The sequence below is a fragment of the Scyliorhinus torazame genome, chromosome 10 (genome assembly GCF_047496885.1).
Source record: "Scyliorhinus torazame isolate Kashiwa2021f chromosome 10, sScyTor2.1, whole genome shotgun sequence".
Classification (NCBI taxonomy): domain Eukaryota; kingdom Metazoa; phylum Chordata; class Chondrichthyes; order Carcharhiniformes; family Scyliorhinidae; genus Scyliorhinus; species Scyliorhinus torazame.
The window spans coordinates 171,337,869-171,350,214 of record NC_092716.1 but is presented as its reverse complement, the minus strand read 5'-3'; the positions used below and the strand labels follow the sequence as shown (position 1 = coordinate 171,350,214).

Genomic DNA, 12,346 nt, shown 5'->3' with positions numbered 1-12,346 from the left:
TCAGAACTGCACAGGCTTGGCATACCCCCATGAAATGGCCCTTTTTGCCGCATCCCTTGCAGGTGGATGCGTGGGCCGGGCAGCACTGGTGGGAGTGCTTGGTGTGGTAAACCACTGTGTTCCTATAATAAGGGTTGTACGGTAGAACCTTAGGTTCACCTGGGCCCCTGCATGCTAGCTCCACCCAGGTGTTGGGTTATAAATATGTGTGGCCTTCAGCTCGCAGCCATTTCGTCAGCTGCTGTAGGAGGCCACACTTCAGAAACTAATAAAGCCTCAGTTTGAATTCAACTTCGCCTCCAGCCAAATTGATCGTGCCTCACTTAGCCTGCCCACAAAAGCAGCAGTGGGGTCCCTCGGGGTTGCCAGGCCGCCTTGCAGCGCAGGCCTGTTGGGGAATGGGGGAAGTCTCGGGGTCGGCCGCGGAGGGGTTCCACGCTGCCCAGGGGGCTGCCGCGCGGTCGGAAACGTAAGCGCGGGCGTTCCTGGAGGCCACGTCCAGGGAGCCTGCAAGGGCCCGTGCCTCCCTGAGACTCAAGATGTCCTTTTCTAACAGACGCTGGCGGATTTGTGAAAATAGCATACCTGCCACGAAAGCGTCCTAGACTAAGAGTTCCGTGTGTTCACTCGCCGAAACTTGCGGGCAGCTGCAGCATCTTCCCAACACCAGGGGTGCACTGTAGAATTCCTCCAGTGATTCCCCAGGGGTTTGTCGCCTTGTTGCAAGCAGGTGCCGGGCATAGACCTGGTTTACCGCGCGAATATAGTGTCCTTTTAGCAGCTCTATTGCTGCATCAAAGTCTTCTGCTTCCTCGATGAGGGTGTAAATCTCCGGGCTCACCCTTGAGTGCAGGACGTGCAGTTTCTGCTCTCCTGTGGGTGTGTTTTCGGCCGTCCCGAGATACCCTGAAAAGCACGCCAGCCAGTGCTTAAAGATTGCCGCTGAGTTTGCCGCGTGGGGGCTAAGTTGCAGACACTCCGGCTTGATTCGGAGCTCCATCCTTTCTTCATAAAAAAAAAAACTAGCTTATTAAATTGATGCACGATCAATGACCACTAAAGCGCGGTTGTAGTCCAACTGAAGGCTTTAATAAGCTAGATGTTTCCCCCAGCAGCTCAGGTACAGAAATGAAGGCTGCTGGGGCGGCACTGGTTCTTATACTCTGCCTAGCAGGGCAGAGCTATCATACATTCCAACCATTAGAAAGCATACAGTTTCCACCAATGGTGCTTTAGCCTATCAGGTACCGCAATACCTATAATACCACAGCCAAGGTGGACAAAGAGGAGAGGTTGGAGCGGCAGAGGGTAATAGATGAGATGTTGCAGGTAGATAGGAGTTATGCAGAAGATGGGGACCCAGCAAAGCTGGAAAAGAGGAAGGAACTACAGGCGAGCTTTGACCGACTATCTACCAGGAAGGCGGTGCGCCAACTGAGACGAGCAAGGGGTGCAGTTTATGAACATGGAGATATGTTAGCAGGTCAGCTCCGGAGGGAGGCAGTGGCAAGGGAAATTGTGCAGGTGAGGGATAGGGCAGGGAAGTTGGTGGTGGCTCCGGGTCTGATTAACAAGGTTTTTGAGGAATTTTATGAGAGGTTGTACAGGTCAGAGCCACCTGGGGGAGACCGTGAGATGCAGGAATTTCTAGGTGGGTTGGAGTACCCGAGGTTAGGGGAGGGGGACAGGGCTACATTAGAAGGAGCAATAGTGGAGCAGGAGATAAAGGATGCGATTGGGAGGATGCAGTCGGGGAAGGTGGCAGGGCCGGATGGGTTTCCGGTGGAATATTATAAAAAATTCAAGGATAAGTTGGCAACCTTGATGGTGGGGATGTTTGAAGAGGCGATAGGAAATGGGGTGTTGCCACAAAATTTGGGGCAGGCATCGATTTCCCTGCTGCTAAAAAAAGCTAAGGATCCGACGGAGTGTGGGTCGTATAGGCCCATATTGTTTCTGAATGTGGACGCTAAAGTATTGGCGAAGGTCCTGGCGGGTAGGCTGGAGGAGTGCTTCCCGAAGGTGATATATGAAGATCAGACAGGGTTCGTGAGAGGGAGGCAGCTCTTTTCAGACGTTAGAAGGGTTTTGAATGCCGTTATGGCACTGGCAGAGGGGAAGGAAACAGAGGTGGTTGTGGCATTGGACGCTGAGAAGGCGTTTGACTGGGTAGAATGGGGTACTTAATGGCAGTTCTGGAGTGGTTTGGGATTGGACCAAGATTTGTGAACTGGTAAAGCTACTATATAAGGAGCCGAGGGTGAGTGTCCGCACAAACAACATCAGCTCGACATACTTTTCTCTCCACCGTGGGACTAGGCAGGGATGTCCTAAGTCCCCCCCCTGCTGTTTGAACTTGCGATTGAGCCTTTGGCCATCGCATTAAGAATTTCGGGGGTATGGAAAGGAATAGTACGGGGGGCGGGATAGAGCATAGGGTGTCCTTATATGCCGATGACTTGCTGTTATATGTGTCGGAACCGAGTGTGTCGATAGAGGGAATATTGGAGTTGCTTCGAGTGTTTGGGTCTTTCTCGGGGTACAAACTAAATCTAGACAAGAGTGAGTATTTTGTGGTGTCTCGGCCGGGGGTGGGGGCAGGGGTGGGGGGCTGCCATTCCGTAGGGCTGGGACTCACTTTAGGTACCTGGGGGTGCAGGTTGCCCGGGAGTTGGGGGAGCTTCGCAGGTACAACATTTCTAGTTTGGTGGGGAGAGTGAAAGCTGATCTGGCAAGGTGGGATGGTCTCCCTCTGTCACTGGCGGGTCGGGTACAGGCGGTTAAAATGAACATGTGTTGCTGCGATTTCTGTTTATTTTTCAATGCCTGCCGATTTTCCTGCCAAAGGCTTTTTTCAGAGAGATTGAGGGAAGGATTACCTCGTTCATATGGGGAGGGAAGGTGACCAGAGTTAGAAAGGTGCTGCTGCAGAGGGGAAGGCAGGCAGGGGGTTTGGGTCTTCCGAACCTGATGTATTGTTACTGGGCGGCGAATGTGGAGAAGGTGTGGAGCTGGGTCAGAGGGGTTGATTCCCAGTGGGTCAGAATGGAGGAGAGTTTGTGCAGGGGGTCGGGATTGAAAGCGCCGCTCCTGATGGCCCCGGGGAAATACTCAGGGAGTCCTAATCACGTTCATATGTTTTGGTCCTGTCCAAAGCTAGAGGAGTACTGGAAGGAGATTTTTGGGGTAATTTCTAAAGTGATGCACGTGAAACTGGACCTGAGCCCCCGGGAGGCCATATGAAAATCGCTGATTGTCACAAGTAGGCTTCAATGAAGTTTCTGTGAAAAGCCCCTAGTCACCACATTCCGGCGCCTGTTCGGGGAGGCTGTTACGGGAATTGAACCGTGCTGCTTGCCTGCCTTGGTCTGCTTTAAAAGCCAGCGAATTAGCCATGTGCTAAACAGCCCCGAGCCTGAATAATAGTCATACATGAAAATCAAGGTGAGAGAAAACTTCAAGAAGAGTCCAACCCTTCATATCGCTTTTTTAAAAAAAAATCTTTATTGTCACAAGCAGGCTTACATTAACACTGCAATGAAGTTACTGTGAAAATCCCCTCGACACCACATTCCGGTGACTGTTCGGGTACACTGAGGGAGAATTCAGAATATCCAATTCACCTAACAAGCAGGTCTTTCTAGGTTTAACACAGTGGTCTAAACAGCTGACTTGTAATGGAGAACAAGGCCAGCAGCGCGGGTTCAATTCACGTACCGGCCTCGCCGAACAGGCGCCGGAATGTGGCGACTAGGGGCTTTTCACAGTAACTTCATTGAAGTCTACTTGTGACAATAAGCGATTATTATTATATTATTTCGGGACTTGTGGGAGGAAACCGGAGGAAACCCATGCACACACGGGGAGGATGTGCAGACTCCGCACAGGCAGTGACCCAAGCCGGGAATCGAACCTGGGACCCTGGAGCTGTGAAGCAACAGTGCTAACCACTGTGCTACCAGATTTGTTCATTTTCTTTGGTCCATCCTTCAGTCCTAGGATTGTCGACCTGAAGCAGATTCCTTAATTATGATTAAGGAGAAGAATTTGTTTTGGAAATATTGCTTTGAATGAGGGACATTAGTTCTCTACATCTTGATATATGGTTTGACATGAATGTAACATAACACACACTGAATCTATGTGAGCACATTAACCGATGTGTTTTAAATGACACTCAGTGAAATTTTGACGTGTGCGCGAGTAATACGCCTCTCATATCAATTTATGCTGATACTACTGAAGTGTCTGTTGTTACTCTAGGCAAAGATGCAATTTTTAGAGCTAAGGTGTCTGGGAACCCCAAACCCACTATCCAGTGGAAGCGAGGAAGTGGAAAGTCAATCAAAGAAGGAGCAAAGATTTTCTTTGACGGCATCACTAAGGAGAATGTTCTAAAGGTATTTGAAACCAATAGATGTCATTGTAGAGCTACTATGGATTGTTTTAACCAGCTAAGTTTAAGGCAGTTAGTTGATCAGCATTTGAAAGGTAAGTGGGAGCACAATAGTTAGTGTAATACTAATATGCAAACATATCTAGCCTTGTTATACTCTTACTTAGCCAATAATGTGCCACATGTTGCTGGAGCAGGAGATCCAATGACACCTGCCATCTGTTAAACTTACCCAAACATATTATAGATTTTTGTGTGGCTGGTGATGAAACTGCAGCAAGGAACTGCATCTAGGACCTGAGTGAACAGGCAAACAACAGGGTATCTTCTTCACCACTGAGTTGAAGGGTTGCAAAATAAATAGTGCAAGGTCTGAGAAGGAAATGTAAATTAGAGTAACTGAATTCAATGATGAATAGAAAAAAATAGGGAAAGAAAGTTTGGATTAAGAAAAAAAATGAACAGAAAGGAATACTTTTAAAAAACATTATTTTCATTTGAAAGTAGAAATTTTAAAAATCACCAACATAATGTAGGAAGGAATGAGATTCCACACTTATTATAGTTCATTTTCAGTATCGAAGATATTAACTGGGAGTAAATAAAACTTAAAATTGTTGAAAGAATTGTGACACAATAACAAGAATTTAGTTCACATCAGCCGCACACCTAGGCATAGTGATAGCGTCATAGAGGTCTACAGCACAGAAAAGGCCCTTCGGCCCACCACGTCTGCACCGGTCAAAAACAACCACCATTTTAATCCCGTTTTCTAGCACTTGCCCATAGCCATATATGCTCTGGCATTGCAAGTGCACTACTAAATACTTCTTAAATGTTATGAGGGACTCGGCCTCCAGCACCCTTTCAGGCAGCGAGTCCCAGACTTCCACCACTCTCTGGGTGAGAAAGCTTTACCTCACATCCCCTCTAAACCGCCTGCCCCTCACCTTAAATCTATGTCCCCTGGTTAGTGATTCCTCCACCAAGAGGAAAAGTTTATTACTGTCTACTCTATCTTCGCCCGTCAGAATTTTATATCTCAATCATGTCCCCCCTCAGTCTCCTCTGCTCCGAGAAAACAATCCCAGTCTATCCAATCTCTCTTCATAGCTAAAACTCCCCCACCAGATAACATCCTGGCAAATCTCCTCTGCACCCTTTCAATTGCTTTCACATCCCTCCTGTAATGTGGATTCCAGAATTGCACACAATACTCTAACAGTGACCTAACCAACGTTAGAACAGTTTCCTGCCGTTCAATGCATTTCAATGCTGACTCAGTGTAGAAGCTGTCATTTTCTCAAAGGTAATTGTGGAACAGTACAATCCAGATGGTACTTTTGGAATTTCTACATTTAATCGGGCATCTGCCCTTTCTCAAATATTTCTGTACCATTTATACATAAATAACAGTGGTTGCCATTAACTTCACCATTGTTTTGACAAAATCTGGCCTCTTGAAGCCGTCACTCCAGTAACATTTAAGCTCCTGATCTGATCAGTACTGAGACCTTGTCGACACCTTGTCAAATCAGTCAGCCCTTAAGGGTGGAGTCCGATAAAAGGCCAGCACGGTGGCACAGTGGTTAGCACTGCTGCCTCACAGTACCATGGACCTGGGTTCGATTCCGGCCTCAGGTGACTGTGCGGAGTCTGTATGTTCTTCCCGTGCCTGCGTGGGTTTCCTTTGGGTGCTTAGGTTTCCAAAGAATTTGCAATCCAAAGATGTGCAGATTAGGTGGATTGGCCATGATCAAAGTGCATGGTTACAAGGATAGGGCCAGGGGAGTGGCTCTAGGTAGGGTGTTCTTTCGGAGGGTCGGTGCAGACCTGATAGGCTTTTTGCACTGTAGGAATCGGCATTAGTAACTCTATCCAGGACTTGTGGTTTTGGAGTGACAAATAATCTTGAGGAGTCAATCCTGAGACAGATATTTGCACGTGCGCAGTAGCCGATCCTGTCCCACCACACTTCCAACTCAGTCAGTACAGAGATGAACAGTGCTATTTTGTACTGGTTTCATAAATATTGAGTTATAAAGTCCAATTAAGCATTCAGTCTCAATTCAATCAATGGGGCAGCACGATGGTACAGTGATTAGCGCTGCAGCCTCACAGCGTCAGGGACTTGGATTCAATTCCAGCCTTGGGTGACTGTCTTTGTGGAGTTTGCACTTTCTCCCTGTGTCTGCGTGGGTTTCTTCCGGGTGCTCCGGTTTTCTCCCACAGTCCAAAGATGTGCAGGTTAGGTCGATTGGCCATGCTAAATTGCCCCTTAGTGTCCAAAGGTGCGGTAGGGCTACGGGGATAGGCCGGCGAGTGGCCTGGGTGGGGTGCTCTTTCGGAGTGTCATTGCAGACTTGATGGGCTGAATGGCCTCTTTCTGCACTGTACGTGTTCTGCGATTCTGTGACCCAGTAATATATTGCAGTTTAATCAGTCCTTAGATATCCCACACTAACAAGAACACTACTGATTTATTTAGTCAGTACTCTTGATATACCAATCCAGCTCCATACATCTTACTGCCTTCCAGTTTTCAAGTCTGCCTTGATAAGTACAATACCAGATTAGCCAGTCCTGCTACATGTGCTATTTTGATTCAATCAGCAATGAGATGGCTCATTTAAGACCAGGTTTTAACTAGCTTTGCATTCTGCCAGTTCTGTTCTACCGAATGACAATGTTTTCATTGTTTAAGCAATACATGATTTGCAGATGTTCTGACTTTTACAGATCGATAATGTCACTCCGGAAGATGAGGATGCCTACAAATGCATTGCTTCCAACACTCATGCTGACTGCACATATACCTTTTCATTGACAGTGACTGAGAGTAAGCTCTGAGCCTGGGTGGATTATATATGATAATGTTTATTTAGTGCATATTGATGTTGTGTTGCTTCAGATCTGTTCCCACAGATGGTCACGAGGAACAAGATTTGTTTCTAGCCCATTTGTGATTGTCTTTTCTTGAATATAGTGTTCTAAAAACTGTTTTTAAGATTATACTCATTTACCCATATTCAATTTGTACCCTGAAAACTGGCCAAATTCCCCTCAGATCCGCATACTCTCCCACACCCCCCTAACGGGTCGGAAATATACAGGAGTAGGTCGTCTGCATATAGCGAGACCCTGTGTTCCAACCCCCACCGGATCATCCCCTTCCAGTCCTTTGATCCTCTTAGCGCCATCGCCAGCGGCTCTATGGCCAAAACAAACAGCAATGGGGAGAGGGGACATCCTTGCCTTGTCCCTCGGTGCAGTCGAAAGTAGCCCAAAGTCAGACGATCTGTTCGTACACTCGCCACCGGTGCCTGGTACAACAACCAAACCCAGTCAATGAAGCCCTGCCCAAACCCGAACAGTCCCAACACCTCCTATAAATAATTCCACTCCACCCGGTCGAAGATCTTTTCCTCCTCCATAGCGACCACTACCTCCATCTCCCTCCCCTCGGAGGGCATCATGATCACATTTAAGAGCCTTCTAACATTGGCCATTAGCTGCCTGCCCTTAACAAACACTTCCCCTATCACCTCCAGGACACAGTCTTCTATCCTTGAGGCCTAGATTTTAGCCAACAGTTTGGCATCGACAATCAATAAGGAGATTGGCCTGTATGACCCGCATATCTCTGCGTCTTTCTCCCACTTAAGGATCAATGAAATCGAAGCCTGTGGCATTATTGGGGGAAGAACACCCCGCTCCCTTGCCTCATTAAACGCCCTCACCAGCAGCGGGCCCACCATCCCAGAGAACGTCTTATCGAATTCCACTGGGTAGCCGTCCGGTCCCGGGGCCTTACACGATTGCATGGCTTCCAGTTCCTCTACTATTTCTTCAATCCCAATCGGGGCTCCCAACCCCTCCACCAACCCTTCCTCCACTTTTGGAAACTCCAACCCTTCCAGAAACTGCCTCATCCCCTTCTCTCCAGCTGGGAGTTCCGACACATATAGTTGACTGTAAAACTCCTTAAATACCCCGTTCACCCCTGCTGGGTCCAAGACCGTATTCCCTCCTCTGTCCTTCACTCTTCCTATCTCCCTGGCCGCCTCTCTTTTCCTTAGCTGGCGTGCAAGCATCCTGCTGGCCTTCTCCCCATACTCATATCGCCCCCCTCGCCTTCCTCAATTGCTCCACCGCCTTCCCTGTAGATAACAGACCAAACTCCATCTGTAGCTTCTGCCGCTCGTTCAAAAACCCTGCCTCCGGGGCCTCCGAATATCTCCTATCCATCTGGAGTATTTTCCCAACCTGCCTATCTATCTTTGCTCGCTCCACCTTTTCCCTATGGGCCCGTATCGAGATTAGGTCCTCCCTCACTACTGCCTTCAGCGCTTCCCAAACCGTTGTTGCTGAGACTTCCCCCGTGTCATTTATTTCCAAATAATACTCGCTGGCTTCCCTCACACGCCTGCATACCCCCTCATCCGCTAACAGTCCTACGTCCAATCTCCATTGCGGGCGCTGACCACCCTCCTTGCTCACCCGTAGATCCACCCAGTGTGGGGCATGGTCCGACACAGCAATCGCCGAATACCCGGTACCCACCACCCCCGCCAGTAAAGCCCTGTTCAAGATGATAAAATCAATACGGGAGTATACTTTGTGAACATAGGAATAGAAGGAAAACCCCTTCGCTCTTGGCCGTCCGAACCTCCATGAGTCTACCCCCCACTCTCATCTGCTCCATGAACCCCTTTAGTTCCTTCGCCGCGGCTGGCACCCTCACTGTCCATGAACTCGGTCCAATCTTGGATCAATGACAATATTGAAGTGCCCCCCCCACCCCATGATCAGCTTATGCAAGTCAAGGTCTGGGATCTTCCCTAACACCCACCTCATAAACTCCACATCGTCTCAGTTTGGTGCGTAAATATTTACGAAGACCACCGGCATCCCCTCCAGCTTCCCACTCACCATGATATACCTATCCCCCGAGTCCGCAACTATATCCCCTGTCTGAAATGACACCCGCTTATTGATCAGGATCGCAACCCTCCTAGTCTTAGAGTCCAACCCCGAGTGAAATACTTGCCCAACCCACCCCTTCCTCAGTCTAGTCTGATCCATTATCCTCAGGTGTGTCTCCTGCAGCATTGCCACGTCCGCCTGCAACCTCCTCAAATGTGCGAACACGAGAGCCCTCTTGACCGGCCCATTCAGCCCTCTAATGTTCCATGTGGTCAGCCTGGTTGGGGGGCAACACCCCCCCCCCCCGCCCCAGCACGGTAGCATAGTGGTTAGCACAGTTGCTTCACCGCTCCAGGGTCCCAGTTTCGATTCCCGGCTTGGGTCACTGTCTGTGCGGAGTCTGCATGTTCTCCCCGTGTGTGCGTGGGTTTCCTCCGGGTGCTCCGGTTTCCCCCCACAGTCCAAAGATGTGCAGGTTAGGTAGATTGGCCACGCTAAATTACCCTTGATGTCCAAAAAGGTTGGGTGGGGTTACTGGGTTACGCGGATAGAGTGATGGTGTGGGCTTGGGTAGGGTGCTCTTTTCAAGAGCCAGTGTAGACTCGATGAACCGAATGGCCTCCTTCTGCACTGTAAATTCTATGATTCTTAGGCCAGCCTCCAGCTCGTGTCCCGCGCCTCCACAGGCCCGCCCCCGGGCACCCACCGTCCTCGACCTCCAATTTGTCTCACAGCAACAGTCCCTCCCCTGTCAGCAGAGCAATTCCCCTCCGCCCACCCCCTCCCCCCCATTAACAGTACAACAATCCCAACCCCCCTCAACAAACCTATCACCTGCTCGCCCCCCCACTGCGTTTCCATGAGCTAGCCCGCACAGCTAGCCTGGTAGCCCCGCCCATGGCTCCAAACATCCTACCCACTATTGTTCTTTCTCCTCCCCCCCCCCCCCCCGCTCGAATATACATATTCAAAACATCACAATCCCCAACAGACACACATAAGAAGAAATTGACCCCCATCCCCCCACAAGAACAAAGTTAACTCACGAACAAAACTGAGCAACGGTCCAAATATTGATACAAAAAGCACTCCATGTACAGTCCAAAATGCAAATAACTTTAACAGCACAAGCACAGCATTACCCACCCCCAACGTCAGTATCTTCAGTCACCTGCCAGTCTTTTGTCCTTAACAAAGTCCATCGCTTCATCCGCCGATCCAAAATAATGTTCTTGACCCTCGTAGGTGGCCCACAAACAAGCTGGGTGTAATATTCTGAACTTCACCCCCTTCTTGAAGAGGGCCGAATTTACCCTATTAAATCCCGCTCTTCTTTTGGCCAGTTCCTCACCCAGGTCCTGGTAGATGCGCAGCTTTCTGTTCTCCCACTTGCAGCTCCGTGCCTGCTTGGCCCACCGCAAAATCTGTTCCTTATCCAGGAACCGGTGCATCCGCAGCACCATCGCCCTCGGGGGCTCATTCAAACGCTGCTTCCTCGCAAGCGCTCTATGCGCTCTGTCCACTTCCAAGGGTCGAGCAAATGTCCCATCATCCAGCAGCTTTTCAAACATACTTGCCACGTATGCCCTTGCGTCCGATCCCTCGCTATCCTCCGGGAGACCGACGATCCTCAGGTTCTGTCTATGGGACCTGTTCTCCAAATCCTCCACCTTCTCCTGCAGCCTTTTCTGGTGGTCCCTCATCAGCCCCATCTCCACCTCCAGCGCGGTTAGCTGGTCCTCGTGCTCGGCCACCTTCTCTTTCATCCTCTGGATCGCCAGTCCGTGGACTTCTAGTCTCTGTTCCACCCGCAGAGCGATGCCTTAATCGGGTCTAAACCTTCCCTTTTTTGCTTGGCAAAACTCTCCTGAATGAATTTCACCAGCTGTGCCGTTGACCACTGGGCCGCCAATCCAGGATCCTGCACCTCCGCCATGTTCTCCTGTGCTGTAGGTTCTGCAGCTACTGCCCGGCTATTTCTTCTTATAAGACCACTTCTGGTCCACATCTCCAAAAACTGGTGAGGGTTCCTCCTCCCTGTCTCACCTGCCTCTGAATTTTCTGATCAAATTCCACAACAGTTGGGAGAAAAGGTCCAAAAAGTCCACCACAAGCAGGAGCTACCAAATACGCGACCTCCAATTCCATGGCCGCCACCTGAAGTCACCAGTTGTAGCATTTCTGTTGACTGGGTTTCCACACCCCTTTCCTGTGTTCCAAGAATGCAGCTCTGAGCCAGCTGTAAGGGGCTAGATGGGTTTGTCATGGCTTTATCTCTCAGTGTGCCTCATGTTACAATGGAAGTCGTGTTGCTCTGATCTGAGCTGTGTTGCATCAAGCCTACGGCATAGAAATAGGCCATTTATCCTAACTGGACTATTGTCATGTTTATGCTCCCAACAGGCCTCTTCCCTCTGTTTTTATCCAACTTTATCTTCTATTCTTTCCTCTCACATGTAATTATTTAGATCTCCCTAAAATGCATTTATGCTATTTGCTTCAATTACTCCTTGCAGTAGAGCACTCCATAGTTTTATCACATTGGGATAAGGTGGGTTTATCCTCAATTCCTGATTGGATTTATCTGTGGCCATCTTGTATTTATGGCACCAAGGTTTTGAACTCCTCTACAAGTAGAAATATCTTCTCTATGTCTACCCTATCAAAACCCTTTATCATTTCAAAGACCTCCATCAAGTCTCCTTTTCTGGAAAGGAACCCCAATCTTTCTTGATAGTTGTAATGTCTCAGTTGTTAATCTTTTGTGCATCTTCTTCTGTAAAATGGAGAGAATTGTAAACAGTATTCTTAAGGAAGGGTGCATACAAGTTTAACATGACTTCCATTGATTCTCCCTGAAAACAAACTCCTGTGCTTGGATTTCTTTTTTGGCCTTATTACCCTGCATCCCTGCCTTTAGTGATCTGTGTATGGGCACCACTAGATTCCTTTACCCCTGTACCCCAGTTAGGCTTATTATCCAAGCTGTATGTGACTTAATTCGCCTTCCAACCAAAATGCGCC

The 12,346-nt window shown here is 48.9% G+C and overlaps 1 protein-coding gene across 1 annotated transcript in view; it reads left to right on the top strand.

Moving 5' to 3' along the window:
• LOC140431035 (immunoglobulin superfamily member 22-like) overlaps positions 1 to 12,346 on the top strand; it is a 181,863-nt gene that overhangs the window by 30,858 nt on the left and 138,659 nt on the right. Inside the window, exons 4-5 of the mRNA XM_072518935.1 lie at positions 4,264 to 4,400; positions 7,136 to 7,235. Coding sequence (XP_072375036.1) covers positions 4,264 to 4,400; positions 7,136 to 7,235 — 237 coding nt within the window. The remainder of the gene's footprint in view (positions 1 to 4,263; positions 4,401 to 7,135; positions 7,236 to 12,346) is intronic.